At 41.4% G+C, this 22,613-nt stretch overlaps 1 protein-coding gene across 1 annotated transcript in view; it reads left to right on the top strand.

Moving 5' to 3' along the window:
* Nucleotides 1–22,613, top strand: part of LOC126412789 (uncharacterized) — a 92,540-nt gene that overhangs the window by 32,772 nt on the left and 37,155 nt on the right. Inside the window, exon 3 of the mRNA XM_050082564.1 lies at nt 5,027–5,242. Coding sequence (XP_049938521.1) covers nt 5,027–5,242 — 216 coding nt within the window. The remainder of the gene's footprint in view (nt 1–5,026; nt 5,243–22,613) is intronic.

Raw genomic sequence — 22,613 nt, 5'->3', positions numbered from 1 at the left:
ACTGTCTACTAAAGCCTTGCAGTGTTCAAACCAACTTAAGGTTAAAGACGGCTTTACTCTTACAGTGTTGAAGAATTCACGGCTGATGAGAATACTGAAAGAAAATGTTAGTCATTAACACATGGGCAGTGTATGTATTATTACAGATGAATCTATATAAGCTGATATTAAGGGGAACTACAGTCACCAGAGACAGCAAAAGACTTGGAAGAGCAGTTGAATGGAATGGACAGTGTCTACAAAGGAGGATATAAGATGAACGTCAACAAAAGCAAAACGAGGATAATGGAATGTAGTCGAATTAAGTCGGGTGATGCTGCGGGGAGGGAATTAGATTAGGAAGTGAGACACTTAAAGTAGCAAAGGAGTTTTGCTATTTGGGGAGCAAAATAACTGATGATGGTCGAAGTAGAGAGGATATAAAATGTAGACTGGCGATGGCAAGGAAAGCGTTTCTGAAGAAGAGAAATTTGTTAACATAGAGTATAGATTTAAGTGTCAGGAAGTCGTTTCTGAAAGTATTTGTATGGAGTGTAGCCATGTATGGAAGTGAAACATGGATGATAAATAGTTTGGACAAGAAGAGAATAGAAGCTTTTGAAATGTGGTGCTACAGAAGGATGTTGAAGATTATATGGGTAGATCACATAACTAATGAGGAGGTATCGAATAGAATTGGAGAGAAGAAAAATTTGTGGCACAACTTGACTAGAAGAGGGGATTGGTTGGTAAGACATGTTCTGAGGCATCAAGTGATCACCAATTTAATATTGGTGGGCAGCGTGGAGGGTAAAAATCGTAGAGGGAGACCAAGAGATGAATACACTAAGCAGATTCAGAAGGATGTAGGTTGCAGTAGGTATTGGGACATGAAGAAGCTTGCACAGGATAGAGTAGCATGGAGAGCTGCATCAAACCAGTCTCTAGACTGAAGACCACAACAACAACAACAACAACAGTCACCATTTTTCATGAGTTTATGAAAAGGCTGAAGAAGCATGCATAATTAGGGGAATGGTAGATGCTGCCTGTAGGGGAATTAGACACCTTCAGAGGAAAGGTAGTATTTTGAGAAAGAGAAGAGGAAGTAAACGAAGATGAGATAGAAGATATGATACTGCGAGAAGAATTTCTCAAAGCACAGAAGACTTAAGCTGAAACAGAACCCACTAGAGTAGACAGCATTCCCTCAGAATGATTGAGATTCTTGTAAGTGTCAGCCAAGTCAAAACTGTTCAGCAAAATATCTCCAGACTCCAAGAATGTTGTAATAATACCATTTGCAAAGAAGGCAGATACTGACAGTTGTGAATGCTACTGAACTAACTACTTAATAAGTCATGATTGCAAAATACTGATACAAATTACATATGGAAGAATGGAAAAACTGGTAGAAACAAACCTCATGGGTGATCAGTTTGGCCTCTGGAGAAAAGTAAGAACATGTGAGGCTACAGTGACCCTATGAGTTCTCTTAGAAGATAAGTTGAAGAAAGATAATCCTTTTTGTATAGCATTGGTAGATTTAGATAAAGCTGTTGGCGATATTGACTGCAACAAATTCTTTCGAAACTCTGAAGGCATTAAGGATGGAATACAGGGTGTAAAAGGTAATTTGCAACTTATACAGAAAACAAACACCATGCTTCTCTAACAAACATTTCTTACGAGGAAAGCAATTGCAACTTTACGCGATGTTGCGTGCACCTTAGGTGATTGGGTCATGTACAGCTGTGTTTAAAAAAGAACAGCTAGATAATGTTGTAGGATCGAGCTGCACAGGTCTGCTTTCATAACCAGCAACTAACTTAGTAATAACCTGTAGCTGCAATCTTGCAGTCAAATAGCCTGTACATTGTATAGAATTCCAAATAACATCAATTGAATAGAAAATTAAATAAAAGGTAAATGAATAATTAATAAAAAAAGGTTTTATTCTTAAAGTCTGTTATTGATGTAGATGATACAGGGAATAATGCTGAATAATGTTTATTCAAGAAAGTAAATCTCAAATATATGGAAAGTGGTTCTAAAATATCCATTTATAATACAAACAGAAAATAATCTTACTGAATGCAGTAAAATTGCATTGAGAGTGTTACGAAAATGGCAGCAAAATCCACAAGCTAAATAGTCATCAAAGATGCGTGAAGAACATAGTCCACTTCATGATCACAGTACACGAAGTATTCGTCAGCTCAAAGTAATTCAGAGTTCAGCACGACGACCTGTACATTAACACGTGACAGATAATGAGTAGAAACTCATACTCTCTCTGTTCTCAGTTCCATAATGCAAGGAGAAGCATTGAAGCTCTGCAGTGGAACGCATTCAGACCTTGCGAGGGTTAGAATCCTTTCTAAGGTTGAAGTATTGTAGTGACCGTTCGCCAGCCAGAATCAGTCGCCCAGATGACCGAATCATACACGTTCCGTGAGGCAGGTCTGCCTCCTTCCAGAAATAACGTAAAAGTGTCCACTCTCCCTTGAGTGCACCACTCGAAAAGTGACAGCCTCCACGTGACTCCAGCAGTGTTTTGTCACTATCCAAATCTCATTGGTTGGAGGCCAACCCAACCAAAAATCATCATTCTTAAGTTCTACAGGCATGATTTTGATACAACCTGAGCACCTCCCACAGTAAACTAATATATTACAATAATATTTAAATAAAGAAATATTATTAAGGTTCGGTAACACTTAGACCATTAGGAAATATAAACAAAGGTTTGTTCATAAATAAACAATCTAGCATTCTTGCTTAAGAACACTCACATTAAATGACAACAAAATGTTGTTAGACATTGTTTAAACAATTATTTGTGTCTGCTTGATAGAAGTATATTTTGGCAATCTTTTCAATAGTGGTGTCAGCTAAAACATAAGATTGACCACTTCTTAAATTACAGTGGTTTTCTATTTCTACTGTAATCATAATTAAATAACACTATTGGCAAATAGTAACATTTTCCTTACATAACAACACACGTATGACAAGATATGAGGTATTCAGGCTATATTCAATTGGTGTGTTATTGTGAAGGATATGGGGTTCTGACAAACATTTGCATAATGAAAAGATGTAAAAAATAATAAATCAATAAATAAAATAGTTAGAGATGCATACCCTTCAGGGATGATAGCTGCAGTGCAATGTTATGTACTTAGTAGTAGTTCAACCAACAGAATCCAGGGACATAATTCTGACTGGGGAGAAATCACACGTGGGGTTCCCCAAGGCTAAATCTTAGGTCCACTACTGTTTCTCATATATGTGAATGATCTACTGTGTAATGTACAACAAGCAGACCTAGTTCTAAAAAAAACATAAGATTGACCAAACCATAATTAAATAATGCTGTTTGCAAATAGTAACATATTCTTTAAATAACAACACAAGGATGACAAGATATTAGGTATTCATGCTAGATTCAGTTGGTTTGAGTCTTGGTCCGCACGCAGTTTTAATCTGCCAGGTAGTTTCATATCAGCTTACACTCCTCTGCAGAGTGAAAATTTCATTCAGGAGAATTAGTTCTTTTTGCAGATGACACCAGTATTGTAAGCACTCCCAGTATACATACGGAAATGGAAGAAATGGTGAACAAAGTTCTCAAAAGTATCATTGACTGGTTTTCTGCGAATGGTCTCACCCTGAATTTCACAAAGACACATCATATTCAGTTCTGCACCTCTAGGGGTACTGCACTAGTGATAAGTGTAATACAGGGTGATGAAATAATACATAAGGTGGAAACTTCAAAATTCTTAGGTGTCCATATTGATGAGAATTTGAATTGGAAAAAATACATTTTGGAATTCCTAAAACAACTTAGTTCAGCCACATTTGCTCTTAGAATCATTGCAAGTTTTTGGGAGAGAGAAGCCTACCACAAAATGCCAAAATGCAGAAATTTACATGGAGGGTCAGTGCTTTGATTGTGAAACTGGCGTTCAAGCTACTGTGATGCGTGAGTTGAACAACTTGCTGCCAAAGGTGTTTTCTGACAGTTTCAATGGCTGCGTGAATGGTCTGTGCATTGTACTCAAATGGGGGGAGATTATGTAGAACACCTGAAGCATTGAAACCACCACAATAACTATTCCCTATTTTCTGTCAATCTAGTCTCAAAACTTTTTGAAATTGTGAGATACTGCAAGAAAGTACATATGAATGTAGATTGCAGTAGAGATAAAGAGGCTTGCACAGTATAGACTAGCATGGAGAGCTGCATCAAATTGGTCTTCAGACTGAACACCACAACAAAAACAACAACAACAACAACAAGCTACCAAAAACATGTTTATCTTACATTATCTGTGTCACGTTGCATCAGTGCAAACTCATCTAGTATATATTATGAAAATTATAGATTGCAAAGTATAGAGTGCTACTCACCACATTGCTGAGATGTTGAGTCGCAGACAAACACAACAAAAAGACTGCTAGACAAGTAAGCTTTTGGCCAAAAGGCCTTTATCTGAATTAGACAACATTCACAAACACATTTACACAAATGCAACTCACATGTATGACCACTGTCTCTGTCATTATTCCATCCTGGACTTTCCATTGTCTGATTCATCTGGTATATGGTAATATAAACAAAACACCCCTGACAAGTCACTGACACCTTGATCTCACCATTATATACGATGTATCTATGATGGTAAAAATCACTTAATCAAGATGTATGAGTCTGCTCACAAGTGAAATGGGAGTGAGTCTTTACTTTTACTCATTCTCTATGTTTCAATTATTTTAGCTACTACTTTTTGATATCTCCGTATTGGTTTAGTCCCTTTGTGTTTTCTGAGTCCCAAAATGAGAACTATCATATGCAGAAAACTACTTATTTAGAACTTTCATGTTTACCGCTTATTATCTATCACAAGGGCTCTCAGTGTAATAATAGCATTTGTTGTGTGGGTATTAAGACTTCAAATTTATGTCACACGAATCATTTCTGTTAGCAATTTTTGCTCATCGGTCAAACATCACACAATAAAGAAAGCTTTTCTTTCAGGCAATTCTGAAAACCAACAAATGGCGTAAGGAGTACGGTGTTGAATTGTTAAACGAAAAAAATCCAATTATCCAGAAGCATGTGGAAGGGAAGAAAGCAAGAGTGCTGCGTCACAGAGATGTCAGTGGGAGACCGATTATTTATATTCCAGCAAAAAACCACAATGTTAATGACAGGGACATTGAAGAGCTGACAAAGTTTATTGTTTTCTGCCTGGTAAGTTGCATGCTGTTAAAGATAGCCGTTTGATTAATGTATCATTTGTACACTTGCTGATGTCACTGCACACTTGTTGATGTCACCATTTCACTTCTTTGCATCACTGCATCACAGAAAACTTGATCGCAACTGCAGGTAAATTGCATGTCTCATGTATCTGTAACAGTAGAGACATGGTATAGCTACTTGTTTAGAGGTAAAGGGTTATGAGGTCCAGTGGAGAAACACTGATTACCCTCAGGAGCAGCTTTGTTAAAATGCTGCCTCTCCGTCTGGCCTTGGAGTCTGTTCAATAAGTACTGAGTGAGTGAGAGGAGATTAATGTGCCACCTCCAGCTGCCTTTTGCCCTAGCGAAAAATTACAGTCAGATAGAAAGTAGTATGTGCTATCCGGAGGCTGTGTGACAGGGGGGGGGGGGGAGGGGGGAGAGGGTTGAGCAGAAAAGGAGAGGAGCAGGGTGGGGAAGAAGATGGGCTGGTGCACGTTGACCCTAATATTCAGAGGTCTCTAAAATTAATTTATTTTGGTACAAGGAGGGACACAGTGTAGAAATATATGTTGGGAGATACTGAATACAGCATATTATACTCCAGTTTGTGAACTTGATCTGTTGCAGTTGTCCCATCCAATTAATTTTGGACATGACAAACTCAGCTAGATGTAGAACTGTCATAATGTGTATCAAAGAAAATAAAAGTTTACTCTCGGGCAGTTGTGCTGGCCGGATGTTAGAGACTATACTCCTGTAAAGTGAACGCAATATCTTTGACTTTACGGATTTGACACCTGTACATAAGCGGGATCGTATTTCGGAACCTAATTATTTAATCCGAGTGAAAACATTTAAGAGAGGAGTGATTATTACAGCTCATTGTGGGCTGCGAGAATTTATCTCAAATCCTCAAAAAGGTATGAGGCTGTGAATTTGAAAGAGTTTGAAAATTTCCCAGTTTTCTTAAAACCTTGCTATGTAGAAGATCAAGTACAACAAGAATATTAAGAAAAAATGTGGCCTACAATGTGATGGGCAAAATGCTCTTACTATTTCTTTGCTTTGTAACAGACCTGTGATGGAGTCTCACTTAATAGTTGCTGGTGTTACAGTCGCTCTTCTGAGACCAGCCCACAAGCAATTACTACTAATGCCTAGGAAGTCTTGTGGTGAACACTGGTGAGGGCTTTGTAGAAACTGCTACTTTAACTCAATATTTGGATATTTCTTTGTCTGTTCCAGTTTTGCCAAATATCTCATTTTTATTATACACTACCTTGATTAGACAGTAGTTATATACAAATATTAATTTACAGTATTAGGAAAAAATTAGATTGCTACACACACTTTCAGCCAAAGCCTCCTTCAGAAAAGGAAACAAACACACACACACACACACACACACACACACACACACACACACACACATTCACACAAGCAAGCACACCTCAAACACGCATGAATGCTATCTCTGACAGCTACTGACAGCTACTACCTGAATACATCCGTCATGCTGAAAGAAAGTAGCAACGTGGAGTTGGGTGAGGAAAGAGAAGAGATAGCAGGGTACGGTTGGGGGGGGGGAGGGGGGGGGGAGTGCTATCTGGTGGGATGTGCAGGAAATATATGGTGGCATTACAAGACTGCCAGGTGCAGCATCTGGAGGCTGTGTGACAGAGATGTGTGGCACGGGGGGGGGGGGGGGGGGGGGGGGAGCGGGAGGGGGATGGAGCAGAAAAGGAGAGGAGCAGGGTGGGGAAAAAGATGGGCCGGTGCATTGTCAGAGAGCGACACAATGAAGGTGAGGAGACGTTAATAAGGAGGACATGATAGGATGGAGGGGATGGGGACAGTAGGTTACTGTAGATTGAGGTCAGGATACTTCTGGCAGCAGAGAATGTTTTGTAAGGTTATTCCCATCAGGACAGTTCATAAAGCTGGTGTCGTAGGGGAGTATCCATGTGGCCCATTCTGTGAAGCAGCCACTGAAATCAAATATGTTATATTCAGCTATACATAGTGCCATAGGGTGGTCTGCTCCACTCTTGGCCGCAGTTTAGCTGTGGCCGTCCATCCTGGTGGACAGCTAATTGGTAGTTATACCAATATAAAAAGCTGTGCAGTTGTTGCAGCTGAGCTGGTATATGACATGGCTGCTTTCACATGTGTGGCACGGCCTCAGATGGAGTGGGATAAGCCTGTGATGGGCTGGAATAGGAAGTGCTTAATGGGCGGATTGCACATATCTATTGGGATATTATCCCTGAGGCAAGGTATTAGGATTGGGCATGGCATAGAGATAGACTAGAGTGTTGTGGAAGTTGGATAAGTGACAGAACACCATGTTAAGAAGGTTTGGAAGGATCCTAGGCAGGATATCCCTCATTTCATGGTGTGATGTTAGATAATCAAAGATGTGACAAAGGATATGATTTAGTTGTTACAGTCCAGGATGGTACTGGGTGACAAAGGGGACAGCACTCCTGTGTAGTTTGTTCTTGGGGGTGTTGGGAGGGTTGGGAGTGTTTGGGAAAATGGCATGGCAAATCTGCTTGTGGACTAGGTCTGAGGGAGAGGGGGGGGGGGGGGGTAGTGTCTGTCTGTGTAGGCCTTGGTAGGACCTGCAGCATACTGTGCAAGGGTGTTCTTGTTACTGCAAATGTGCTGTCCCCAGGTTCTATGGGAGGAATTTTCTGGTGTGGAAGGGACGTCAACTGTTGAAAAGCATGTACTGCTGGTAGTTGGTGGATTTAATGTGGAAAGATCTATCGATGGAACCATCAGAGAGGAGATGATCGATGTCAGGGGAAATAGTCATTTATTTATTTAGCCGTACCAGATTAGGGCTGTCAGATATTTTCTTACGTTTGCACAGGGTTTCACACGTGCTAATCTCTGTACGTAGCACTTTAATTAGTTAACAGCAGTACTGCGAACCAGGCAGTGTGTGTTGAAATCTCTATGCCAGTCAGCACGTAGTTGACGTAACTGTGCTTAAGATGATCAAAATGACAAACATCTGGCCCGAGATGCTGGAGTTGGTAGTCGTGTGCACCTGAGGGGTGTGTGTGTGTGTGTGTGTGTGTGTGTGTGTGTGTGTGTGTGTGTGAGAGTGAGTGATTGAATGTTTGTTGGTGAAGGCTGCAGCTGAAAGCTACCTGTTAATGTCTGCAACTAGCAAAAATCTTTTCCTACATTTTTGATATTCCTACCTGGAGTTTCCATTGTTTGATTAAACATCAAAGATGGTTGCAGGCTGCCTGGAGCACTGTGAGCATTCCTGAGCTGTAATCATCAGTCAAGAGCACAGATATTTGTATGAGCTCCTTTTCGAGCTCCGAATGAAAATTCCCTTTATGTTTTTGCAGAGCATGGAGAGATTCTGATGCCTTTTTGTAAGTTGTAGTTATGCATAGATGTGTACTGGACCTTGTAGCAAACCCTGGGGGACACTTTATATTACCTGTCTCCATTGGAACTTTGTAGTCCCAGAGCCAGCACACTGTTGGTGCAAGATTTTGTATTAGTGAAACCATTGTACTATCTAGGAAAGAAAGGTAGGCTGCAAGTAAAATATTAGAATTGAGAGCATCAAAGACTTTGCCAAAGTCAGAAGATATGTAATAGTAACTCCTTAGCAATCCTTAGCTTGTTTTCAGTCATCTGTTACTTTTATAAAATCAGGTGTGTTTCATTGTTGTGGAAGCTTGATTGGAAATTGTGGAGTAGGGGTCTTCTTTTTTCTTGAGTCATTGGTCTTCTGGCTGGTTTGATGTGTCCTACCATGACTTGCTGTCTTATGTCATCCTCTTCATGTCAGAGTAGCACTTGCTATGTCCTCAATGATTTGTTGGATGTATTCCTATCTTTGTCTTCCTCTTAAGTTTTTTTTACCCTCTGCAGCTCTCTCTGGTATCATGGAAGTTATTCCCTGATGCCTTAACCCATGTCTTACCATTCTGTCCCTTCTTCTTGTCAGTGTTTTCCGTAGGTTCTTATCTTCAACAGTTCGGCAGAGAACCACCTCATTTCTTATCAGTCCACCTAATTTTAATGTCCTTCTGTAACACCAATCTAAAATGCTTGGATTCTCTTCTTTACCAGTTTTCCTGCAGTCCATCATTCACTACAACACAATGCTGTGCTTCAAAAGTAAATTCTCAGAAATTTCTTCCTCGTATTAAGAATGATGTTTAATAGTAGCAGAGCTTCTCTTAGCCTGGAGAGTAACCTCTTTTTTCTGTGCTAATTCGCTTTTTATGTTGTCCCGGTTTTGTTCGTCATGTTATTTTGCTTCCTCAGTTTTGTGGTCCCCAGTTTTTATCTTAAGTTTGTTGCTAATCTCATTTCTGCTAACTGTCACTTTGTTGTCTTTCTAGTGTGTACTCTCAATCTATACTGTGTACTCATTAGACTATTCATTCCATGCAACATGTCCTGTAACTCATTGTCACTTTCAGTGAGGATAGCAAGATCATCAGTGAATCTTATCATTGACATCCTTTCACCCTTCTCACTCTTGAACTGTTCTTTTATTTCTGTCACTGCTTCTTCAACGTGTGCATTGAACTGGGATCGAAAGACTTCTTCCCTGCTGTACATGCTTTCTAATCTAACTACTTTGTTCTTGGTCTTCCATTCTTATTGCATCATCTTTGTTTTTGTTCATAGTGTATATCAACTGTCTTCCTCTAAATCAACTCCTATTTTTCTCAAAATTTTGAACATCTTGCACTGCATTACATTGTCAAATGCTTTTTCCAGGTCGACAAATCGCTACAAATGTGCCTTGATTTTTCTGTACTGGTGCTTTCATTATCAATCGCAGTGTCATAAAGTGCCTCTCTGGTGCCCTCATCTTTCCAAAAGGCAACCTGATCATCATTTAACAGATCTTCAATTTTATTTTCCATCCTTCTGTATATTATTCTTGCCAACAACTTGTATGCACAAGTCATTAAGCTCATTATGTTACAGTTCTCACAGTTTCCTCCTCTTGCAGGTTATTTGCAAGTACTCAATCAGCTGAAAAGGTGGTCATGAACTGGATATTGTTAGGTCCCACACATTGCGCAAAGAACACAAATGGGACTGTTGTTGCAGGGTGCTGTGGCAGTGTCCTTTTTGAGTAGTGACTTGACAAGCCTTTGTAGTGAGGGCACTGTTAAAAGAGCTTGTGGTCAAGGAGCAGGTGGACATGCCTATTATTCTGGGCTGTAGAGGGTCACTCATTTGCAAGCTGAAGCTGGGCTGATATGCTTGTTGGATTTTTGACAACATCGTCATTAACGTGCTTGACAAACAATTTTTCACAGCTACCATAATTTCGCCCATGAAGTGGTGTCCCCTCTACTTTTTACGGTGCTACACAGAGACTAGAGAAGAGTATTAGTTTTGGTTACCCAGTAACTGTTTATACCATTGGCCAGAGTAGACATTATAGAAATGCAAGGGAACCTCAAATCTGAATAAATTTCATTTCCACTGTGGGAATTTAAAAATAGACTATTGAAATAATTTTTGCTTTATTTAAGCTTTTTTCTCACACCTAAGTGCAGAAAAGAGGGGACTTTCAAAAACTAAATTACTTGCACTTAGTAGAAAGTTCATAATTATGCAGTCACAGATGACTGCCACTCATTTATTTATTTATTTATTTATTTATTCATTCTTAGACAACTTTATTTTTATGAGTGTTGTCATTATTTATACAGATATGATCTATTTGTAATAGAGGTACATAATATAAGAATAAAAACAGAGTATACATAAGAAATTCATCATACAGGCATATATATGCAAATTCCCATAGAAGTATATAAGACAGGATTAAAACAACAGGAAGAACCTGATTCCAACAAAAGTTGTACATGTGTTTTCTTTTATCTCATTTATCCTAGACACATACCATTTCTGTTTAGTTATTGTAATGTTTCTGTAGCAGTTTTGTCCTGTAACATTTTAGTTGATGTTTGAATGCTGACAGTTCTTTACAATTTCAATATCCTGTTGGAACCTTATTGTAAAGGATACAACCTGATTTCACAGGATCCGTTTTTTTTTAAATCTTGCCATATGGTAAACCTTCCTGTTTCTAATATTATGAGGATGTATCAAATATAACTGGAATTCTAATCTGCCAGTGATGGTAGTCCATGGAAAGGGAAACAACCTTGACTGGATGTTGGTGGGGATGTCTAGAATAGCAGTTTCATATCGCATTTAGCATGATGCTACCTCTTGTGTCAGGCTGCCATGTACTTGCAAGAGGTACCCAAGTCTGTTGCACAGTGCATAATCACCACAATGTTTCTTACAAAAGAAGGCACCAAACCAAGTTTGAGGAGCGTCCATGCAGTTTAGGGAAGAAACCCTTTTGAAGACCCAAATGTGCCAATGGCATAAAACATTTGTGCCAGGATGGGTAGGTGTGGAAAACACCTCCAACCAAAGATGAACCACGGACCAGATAACACCAGATAACATTTGCGCCATACCAGACCTTATTGCATAAGATCAGTGCATAAACCTTTCCAAAATTGCTTTGGTGATGGGAATGAGCTGTGGAATTGCTCAAGCCATTGTCCTTGATGATGATGATGATGATGATGGTTCTGCGCAAGAATGCAAAGCCACAATCTGCGGGACAGAAAATGAAGATAATTCATTGGGCAACTCGAGAACACCCTCCTTATAGTGCAGATTCATTATCCTGCAACTACCACATGTTTGAACCACTGAAAGAACAACTTGGATGACATCAGACTGATGACAGAGAAACAGTAGAGGAGTTTGTGTGCATATAGCTGCACACTTATCCTTCTTCTTTGTTTGAAAATGGCATAAAAAGATGGCAAATTGATGGGAACATGTCCAGCATAGAAAAATGATGTAGGTATATTTTTGTTTTGGTTGATTCAGTAAAGTTTACAATAAACAATTCCATTTCATGTTTGAGCTCCCCTCATATATGTGTGTATATCCTTATTCAAAGGTGTGGTTCAATGTTCCTTCAAGTAAATCATCCCTTCATTCTTGATTGACTACGCAATACAGCCTACAGCTTTCTTGTGGAGTAACCAATCTTTCTACATGAATGTTGGTAGCACCAATTCAAATCAATACACAGTAAGATAAGTATGGATATATGAGACAACCACAACAGGGGGGTATCTGTTGAGAAGCCAGACAAATGTGTGGCTCCTGAAGAGGAGCAGCAGCCTTTCCAGTAATTTCAGGGGCAACAGTCTGAATGATTGGCTGACCTGGTCTTGTAACATTAACCAAAATGGCCTTGCTGTGCTGGTACTGCAAATGGCTGAAAGCAAGGAGAAACTACAGCCGTAATTTTTCCTGAGGGCATACAGCTTTACTGCATGGTTAAATTATGATGGTGTCCTCTTGGGTAAAATATTCTGGAGGTAAAATAGTCCCCCATTCGAATCTCTGGGCAGGGACTACTCAGGAGGACATCATTATCAGGAGAAATAAAACTGGCATTCTATGAATCGGAGTATAGAATGTTAGATCCCTTAATCAGGCAGGTAGGTTAGAAAATTTAAATAGGAAAATGTATAGGTTAAAGTTAGATATAGTGGCAATTAGTGAAGTTTGGTGGCAGGAAGAACCTGACTTTTGGTCAGGTGAATACAGGGTTATAAATACAAAATCAAATAGAGGTAATGCAGGAGTAGGTTTAATAATGAATAAAAAAATTGAAGTGCGGATGAGCTACTATGAACAGCATTGTGAACGCATTATTGTAGCCAAGATAGACACGAAGCCCACACCTACCACAGTAGTACAAGTTTATATGCCAACTAGCTCCACAGATGATGAAGAGATTGAAGAAATGTATGGTGTGATTAAAGAAATTATTCAGATAGTTAAGAGAGGCAAAATTTAATAGTCGTGGGAGACTGGAATCGATAGTAGCGATAGAGAGAGAAGGAAAAGTAGTAGGTGTATATGGACTGGGGTAAGGAATGAAAGAGGAAGCTGCCTGGTAGAATTTTACGCAGAGCATAACTTAATCAGATCTAACACTTGGTTTAAGAATCATAAAAGAATGTTATATACATGCAAGAGGCCTGGAGACATTGGAAGATTTCAGATAGATTGTGTAATGAATGGTAAGACAGAGATTTAGGAACCAGTTTTTAAATTATAAGACATTTCCAGGGGCACATATGGACTTTGATCACAATTTATTGGTTATGAACTGTAGATTAAAACTGAAGAAACTGAGAAAAAGGCAGGAATTTAAGGAGATGGGACCTGCATAAACTGAAAGAACCAGAGGTTGTAGAGAGTTTCAGAGAGGACATTACGGAACAATTGACAAATACTGGGGGAAGAAATACAGTAGAAGAAGAATGGGTAGCTTTGAGAGATGAAATAATGAAGGCTGCAGAGGATCAAGTAGGTAAAAAGATGAGGACCAGTAGAAATCCTTGGGTAACAGAAGAGATATTGAGTTTAATTGATGAAAGGAGATAATATAAAAATGCAGTAAATGAAGCAGGCAAAAAGAAATACAAACAGGTAGAGGCATATATCACTAGGGGTAAGATACTGCCTACAGGAAAATTAAAGAGACCTTTGGAGAAAAGAGAACCACTTGTATGAATATCAAAAGCTCACATGGAAAACTAGTCCTAAGCAAAGATGGGAAAGCAGAAAGATGGAAGGAGTATGTAGAGGGTCTATACAAGGGCGATGTTCTTGTGGACAATGTTATGGAAATGGAAGAGGATGTAGATGAAGATGAAATGGGAGATATGATACTGCGGAAGAGTTTTGTTATAACCTTTAATCACCAATAATTGCGTGGATATTCAAACACACTCACTTAGAAACAACAGCTGGTTACATGACAACAAATCACTATCTCTTATTCGACTTCCATGCCATGACATGCGGCCGGCGCCATTCGTAGCTACGTGGCGCTCCCGCGCTCAGCCGAGTTGCGGAGCACCTCTATCGCCGTTTGCGCGTACTGTCATGGCGGCACTGTTAAATGTCGTGGCACTGTCACTACACTTTTCCCCCCTTGAAAAAAAAATAAATAAATAAATAAAAACTCACTTCCTTGGAGACATGGAAAGTGCAGAGACATCCATGGCCTCTTGTGAGGCCCGTAGAAGATCCCGCGGAGAGACACGAGAGTATGGTCGAAAATGTCCAGGACGGAAGCTCGTGCGTGGAACGTGCCTCCTGGACGAGATGATGGGTGAAAACTTCGGAGCAGCATCCATAGGTGTCGTGGACCTGGGGGTGTGCTCCAGCGAGATGGGTCCCGGAGAAGGCGGCGTCGTGACTGGGGCCGGTTCCGGCGTACTCGGAAGCGGTAGCGACGTCGGCTGCATCAACACGTACGGTAGATTGGCAGCAGTGACAGGACTGGCTTCTCAGGCTGGTGGAGGCGAAGAAAGGGGCGGTGGCACTGGCGTGGCCATCACTCGTGGGCGCATCTGGTCGTAATGGCGAACAACCATGCCCTCGTCCGTACGTATTTCAAAAAGCCGGCGGCCGCGAAGAGCCTTGACCACCCCTGGAATCCATTTAGGGCGAGATCCATACCCTCGTGCCCACACGTCGGCACCCACAGAGTATTTTCCTGCACTAGGAGACACAGCACAAGGCCTGACAGGGTGAAGCAGGTGCAGTAGAGTGCGCGGTTGGCGGCCATGCAAGAGTTCAGCAGGGCTGTGATCACCCAGAGGCGTGAAGCAATAAGAACTCAGAAACTGCAGCAGCGCGTCATCTGTGGAAAAATCGCTAAGGAATTTTTTCATCTGGCTTTTGAAGGTGCGGACAAGGCGCTCGACCTCCCCATTCGATTGCGGATGGAAGGGTGGTGCTGTAACATGATGAATCCCTTGTCCAGTACAAAAATCACGGAAGGCCTGTGAAGAGAACTGAGGGCCATTGTCCATGACGATCGTGGATGGAAGACCTTCTAGTGCAAAGATTTTGGACAAAGCCAGCGTCGTCGCCGCAGTGGTGGGTGACGGACATCGAACAACAAACGGAAACTTCGAGAAGGCGTCAATCAACAGTAGCCAATAAGTACTGAGGAAAGGGCCAGCAAAGTCACCGTGCACCTGTTCCCATGGCTGCGCTGGATCAGACCAGGGAGAGGGCATTGTACGAGGTGCAGCCAGTTGTTGAGCACACTGACCACACGCAGCAACCATGTGGGTGATGTCCGAATCAATACCAGGCCAATAAACGTGGCTGCGGGCCAGGGACTTAGTCCGAGAAATACCCCAATGGCCTTCATGCAACAGTTTGAGAACATCTTTGCGAAGAGAGGCTGGCACCATGACCCGTGGAGATGCGCCATCCGTGGTCAGAAGAACAACACCATCACGAACAGACAGACGAAGGCGCAAGGCATGGCAGTTGCGAAGGGGATCCGATGCCCGGCCCTTGGTCCTGTCCGGCCAACCCCGTTGAACAAAACCGTTCACCTGACACAGGACCGGGTCCCGCGCAGTAGCCGACGCGACCTGCGAACCTGTAAGTGGAAAACCCTCGACCGCACGACGTTCTTCCTCATCAACATGGAAACAGGGTAGTTCATCACGATCGAAAACCGGGTCGGGGCCCATCGGCAATCGCGACAATGCGTCAGCGTTGCCGTGCTGGGCCGTGGGGCGATAGTGAATCTCATAGTGAAAACGAGACAAGTATAAGGCCCAACGTTGCAGGCGGTGAGCTGCCTTATCCGGAAGCGACGCCGATGGGCTGAACAGAGAGACCAGCGGCTTGTGGTCGGTGATGAGGTGAAACGTAGAACCATACAAAAAAAAAAAAAACGCTGAACTTTTTTAGAGCATAAATGATAGCGAGCGCCTCCTTTTCGATTTGAGAGTAACGCCGTTGCGCATCGTTGAGGGTCTTGGAAGCATAGGCGATGGGTTGTTCCGACCCATCCTCATACCGATGGGTGAGAACAACCCCTAGACCTTACTGTGACGCGTCAGTCGCCAGAACCAAGTGCTGACTCGGACGGAATGTGGCAAGACAAGGCGCCGACTGCAAATGAGCCTTCAGGTGGACAAAAGCCTGCTCACACTCGTCGGACCAATAGAAAGGGACGTTTTTGCGTAACAGCTGATGAAGAGGATGAGCTACCGCCGCCGCGGATGGAATGAATTTGTGATAATAAGCAATCTTGCCTAGAAACGCCTGAAGTTCTTTGACCGTAGATGGCCGGGGTAGAGCGTTAATGGCCGCAACGTGCTGACGTAGAGGACGTATACCCTCACCGGACAAGTGGAAATCAAGATACACAATGGAGAATTGGAAGAACTGTGACTTGTCCAGAATGCACCTCAAACCAGCCGAATGCAAATCCCGAAACAGTGAACGCAAATTGCGAAGGTGCTCCTCAGTGGAGGCCCCCGTGACAACAATGTCATCCAGATAGTTTATGCAGCCGGGAATGGAAGCCATGAGCTGTTCCAAAAACCGCTGAAAAATGGCCGGCGCGCTAGCAACGCCAAATGGTAACGGCTGGTACTGATACAACCCACAAGGAGTGTTGATGACGAGAAATTCCTTGGAAGAAGCATCCAACGTCAACTGATGGTACGCCTCCGATAAGTCAAGTTTGGAAAAGAACTGGCCCCCAGCGAGCTTGGTAAATAACTCCTCAGGACGGGGAAGAGGATAAGTGTCAATGAGGCTCTGAGCATTGACAGTGGCTTTAAAATCACCACACAATCGCAGACTCCCCTTTGGTTTAAAAACCACCACGATTGGCGATGCCCATTCGCTGGAGGTGACAGGAAGGAGAATTCCTGAAGCTGTTAACCTGTCTATCTCAGCCTTGACAGGTGCATGCAACGCCACCAGAATAGGGCGTGCCCGGAAAAACTTAGGGAGAGCTGTAGGTTTAAGAGTATTGTGGGCTTCAAAATCCTTGGCACGACCCAGACCAGCAGAGAACACGGACGAAAATTCAGAACACAATCCATCCAGCTGTTGATACGGAATATCCTCAGATATAAGGTGCACATCATCATCAATGGAGAACCCGAACAACAGGAAAGCATCATAACCGAACAGGTTTTCAGTGCCCGCAAGATCCACCACATAAAACGTGAGGGGCCGAACAACAGACTTGTAGGCAGTGGAAGCATCAAACTGGCCAACGATAGGAATTTTCTGTTTATTACAAGTTCTCAGATTTTGCGTAACTGGAGACAAGGGAAGGGAGCCCAACTCCAAATACATGCGAGAATTAATGAGAGTTACTGCAGAGCCATTGTCCACTTGCATGCGAATGTCTTTATCCAGAACACGAACAGTAACAAACAACTTATTTGTTTGAGAAAGCACACAGTTAACATCCATGTCCGATGCCTCGTCCTCGTCGACAGGAACTTTAGGGGACTGACACACAGAAGCAATGTGGCCTTTTTTCCTACATGAATTACACGTGGCCCAATGTTTTGGACACGCGGCCCTGTCATGCTGTACGAAACAACATGGACAAGAAGGAAGTGCGGAACGAACCTGCTTCTGTGGTTGCTGTTTTCGCTGCGAGCGTTGCGGCCCAACGTGATGTTGTTTACGCGAGTGAACTGCCGCCACATATTCGTTCTCCTGTGAAACAGGCAAATTGTCCGGTCGAAAGTTGACTGTACAGCGCCTACATCACACCACGCGTCTATTTGCGCGCCAGCAGCGTGAGACACTTCAAAGGATTGAGCGATGCTTAGAACTTCCGACAACGACGGGTTTGGCAGTTGTAGGGCACGTTGCCAAACTTCTTTATCAGGAGCAAGCCGTAGAATAGCATCCCTAACCATTGAATCAGCATAAGACTCATGATGAGTGTCCGTGACAAACTGACATTTCCTACTCAGACCGTGTAGTTCCGCCGCCCAAGCCTGGTAAGATTGATGGGGCTGTTTATGATACCGGTAGAACGCCACACGGCGGCAACGACGTGGCTGTTTTTCCGGTAATAGTTAGACAATAAGTCACACATTTCTTGGAAGGACAAAGAGGCAGGTTCCCGCAGAGGGGCTAACTGAGATGGCAGCTGATAGATCCGTGGGGAAATCCAAGATAGAAATAACGACTTACACATAGGAGCGTCGACAACCCCAAAAGCCAAGAAGTGTTGCCGCAAATGCTTCTCATAATCCTCCCAATCTTCAGCGGCCTCGTCGTAAGGAGGGAATGGAGGCGGGGAAGAGGAAGACAGATGATGAGTAAGCGACGTCGAGACAACGCCTGAATAGCAGCCGTCAGCTGTGTTTGTTGTGCCTGAATAGCAGCCGTCAGCTGTGTTTGTTGTTCAATGAGCGCTTGCATAAGCTGTTCCATGTCTGCCCCGTCACGAACACACAAATCCACAACGCAGTGAAAATATCCGACCTCGTCGCCAAAAAGTGTTATAACCTTTAATCACCAATAATTGCGTGGATATTCAAACACACTCACTTAGAAACAATAGCTCGTTACATGATAACAACTCAGTATCCCTTATTCGACTGCCGTGCCATGACATGCGGCCGGCGCCGTTCGTAGCTAGGTGGCGCTCCCGTGTTCAGCCGAGTTGTGGAGCGCCTCTATCGCTGTTTGCGCGTACTGTCGTGGCGGCACTGTTAAATTTCGTGGCACTGTCACAACAAGTTTGACAGAGCACTGAAAGGCCTTAGTCGAAACAAGACCCTGGAAGTAGACAAAATTGCATTAGAACTACTGATAGCCTTGGGAGAGCCAGCCATGACAAAACTCTACCATCTGGTGAGCAAGATAGATGAGACAGGTGAAATACCCTCATACTTCAAGAAGAATATAATAATTCCAATCCCAAAGAAAGCAAGTGTTGAAGATGTGAAAATTACCGAACTATCAGTTTAATAAGTCATGACTGCAAAATACTAACACGAGTTCTTTACAGGCGAATGGAAAAACAGGTAGAAGCCGAACTTGGAGAAAACTGGTTTCGATTCCATAGGAATGTTGGAACACGCAAGGCAATTCTGACCCTGTGACTTATCTTAGAAGATAGCTTAAGGAAAAGCAAACCTACGCTTCTAGCATTTGTAGACTTAGAGAAAGCTTTTGACAATGGTGACTGGAATACTCTCTTTCAAATTCTGAAGGGTGCAGAGGTAAAATACAAGGAGCTAAAGACTATTTACAATTTCTACGGAAACCATATGGCTGTTACAAGAGTGTAGCAGCACAAAAGGGAAGCATTGATAGAGAAGGGAGTGAGACAGGCAGGGTTGTAGCCTATCCCCGATGTTATTCAATCTGTTTATTGAGCCAGCTGTAAATGAAACAAAAGAAAAATTTTGATTAGGAAATAAAATCCATGGAGAAGAAATACAAACGTTGAGGTTTGCCGATAACATTGTAATTCTGTCAGAGACAGCAAAGGACATGGAAGAGCAGTTGAATGGAATGGACAGTGTCTTGAAAGGAGGATGTAAGATGAACATCAATAAAAGCGAAACGAGGATAATGGAATGTAGTTGGATGAAGTCAGATGATGCTGAGGGAGTTAGATTAGAAAATGAGACACTTAAGGTAGTAAAGAAGTATTGCTATTTGGGGAGCAAAATAACTGATGATGGTTGAAGTACAGAGGATATAAAATGTACACTGGCTGTGGCAAGGACAGAAGAAGAGAAATTTGTTAACATCGAGTATACATTTAAGTGTCAGGAAATCGTTTCAGAAAGTATTTGTATAGAGTGTAGCCATATATGGAAGTGAAACATGGACGATAAATAGTTTAGATAAGAAGAGAATAGAGGCTTTTGAAATGTGGTGCTACAGAAGAATGCTGAATATTAGATGGCTAGATCACGTAACTAATGAGGAGGTACTGAATAGCATTGGGGAGAAGAGGAAATTGTGGCACAATCTGACTAAAGGAAGGAACTGGTTCTTAGGATACATTCTGAGGCACCAAGGGATCACCAGTTTAGTATTGGAGGGAATTGTGGAGGGTAAAAATCGTAGAGCCAAGAGATGAATACACTAAGCAGATTCAGAAGGATGTGGGTTGCCGTAGTTACTCAGAGATGAAGAAGCTTGCACAGGGTAGAATAGCATGGAGAACTGCATCCAACCAGTTTCTGGACTGAAGACCACAACAACAACAACAACAAGATAAAAAAAATAATGCTAAAAGACCATGTTGCATTTTCTGTATTCAGAGCAAGTCTGTTCTCCAGTTCATACTTAGTGCTATCAGTAGCTACAGGAGGTGTATCAGGATTGATGATGGTATACTCATATTATTTATGTAAAGAATGAAAAGCAGTGGGCTTTTATTTTACAAAGGATTGTATAATGTCAGCAATGTCCTCTCATGTTGTATTAATGAAGTTTCTGCAGCAGTGTAACTTTGTGATGTTTGCCTGCTTTGTTTCTTCGTTTGCTGTCATCGGTGTCGACGTACTGCGTTGCTACACTGGCTAAAAAATGGGGTTTGGAAGTTCAACACTGACTACTACAATGATGTAGCCAACAGGTGCACATTTACGTTTCACAGTTCTTTACTTTCACTGTTCACAACCCCACCCCCAACCTCACCCCCACCCCCAATAATACACAGTTGCATGGCGAGTGCACTATTGTTTAACTTTTGATAAGCCTCATTAACAGGTTACAGGCAAACATCCACATACTGCGACAATAGTTTACTGTTGAACATCTGTGAGCAGTAAAAACCTAACCACACATTTCACAGTCTTTCAGATAAATTGGAATGGACACTGTCATTGCTTTAACACACGGCCTACTGGTGTAACACTTATTTCACAGTTAAGTGGATGCATTGTTGTTGATCTAACCAATATGGGTTCCACGTGTGAAACTCGGCCGTGGACTGACTGTGTTGGAACCAAAAATCAGGCCCTTATATTTCCTCACAATAATAGACACTGATAGTACACATTGTTTGATGTTTAATTTACAGAAATAACAATTAAAACTTAACTCACTAAATTAACTGAATATATCAAAAAGTTCCTTCTTTTTGGCAGTTTCTTCTACTGAGAAGGTTAAGCTGAATTATTTGTTTAAATGATGAAATTAACAGATATCATTACACAAACAATACTTTTGACAAAACTGTTAATTACTTTGGGATTAATTCAGGGCTGGTACAGAATTTATATTTGTTCATAAGTCAACAATGGAATTTAAAAGTTATGAAACAATTACTGATTTCACCCTATAACAAAAGATACTAACTAGGAATAGTCAAAATAAATTAGAGAATCAATTACTTACATAAAACTAAGCACCAATTAAATCTTGTGTTATATTCATTAAACCAGGGACCAACCTTTCTCTTTTATGGAAATGCAGACTATACTCACGTGTGTTAATGATAATTAGTTAAAAGTGAAAAAATGAATTTTAAGGAGACAGATGGCAAAACAGGAGTAAATAAAAAATAAATCCCAACTTGCTTCGTCACAACATGACACATACATCAAAAGCTTTGGTTAGATCTAGGAACAAACCCAAACTTTCTTTTGGTCATTTAAAGCTGTCATTGTGTGTCTCATGAAATTTGCAGTTGCTGACTTGGTCGACCTATGACTATGGAAAAAAAAATCACTTTACAGGCTTTGAGGGACTCAGGACTTCCATAGACTGGCTTATTAAAAATGTCAGTGGTTCTAAGCACTGTGAGCAGTACTTAACTACTATGGTAAATGCATCATCAAACTGTTCTTTATTTTTTCTTTTGTTAGTTAGTTAGTTACTTTCATGTTCCGTGGATCATTCTGCATGATAAATCATCATGATGTGGAATGAGTCACTTTACATTCATTTTGCAAATTAATATGTACATTTATTTGTACTCTAAACATCACCATTTTTTTTCCTCCCCCAAAATGAAAACAAGGTACATAGATTGAGTTAGCAATTCCTACCCACCATCTTTTACGCATTACAAACATAGAAATCCTTCTAAGGAACAGAAGGAGTTGTCATTTTACCTTGCTGTGTGTTAGACATTTTATGTCGTTGGGTAAGTGGTCAAAAATTTTTGTTGCAGCATTGTGCACCCCTTTCTGTGTTAAAGACATCCTTAATATTGAGTAATGAGTATCATTTTTTCTTCTAGTATTGTAATTGTGTTCCTCATTATTTCTTTTGAACTGTAGTGGATTATTTACAACTAACTTCATGGGAATAAATATACGGTGAAGCAGTAGTCAGAATGCCCAACTCCTTAAACAGATGTCTACAAGATGATCACAGATGAGCACCACATATTATTCTTACTGCATGTTTTTGGTCAAAGAATGTCTTAATTCTTAAAGATGATTTACCCCAGAACATTATTCCATAACGCATCACTGAATGGAAAAAAA

This window comes from Schistocerca serialis, chromosome 7 (assembly GCF_023864345.2).
Source record: "Schistocerca serialis cubense isolate TAMUIC-IGC-003099 chromosome 7, iqSchSeri2.2, whole genome shotgun sequence".
Classification (NCBI taxonomy): domain Eukaryota; kingdom Metazoa; phylum Arthropoda; class Insecta; order Orthoptera; family Acrididae; genus Schistocerca; species Schistocerca serialis.
This window is presented reverse-complemented; position numbering and strand designations above follow the sequence as displayed.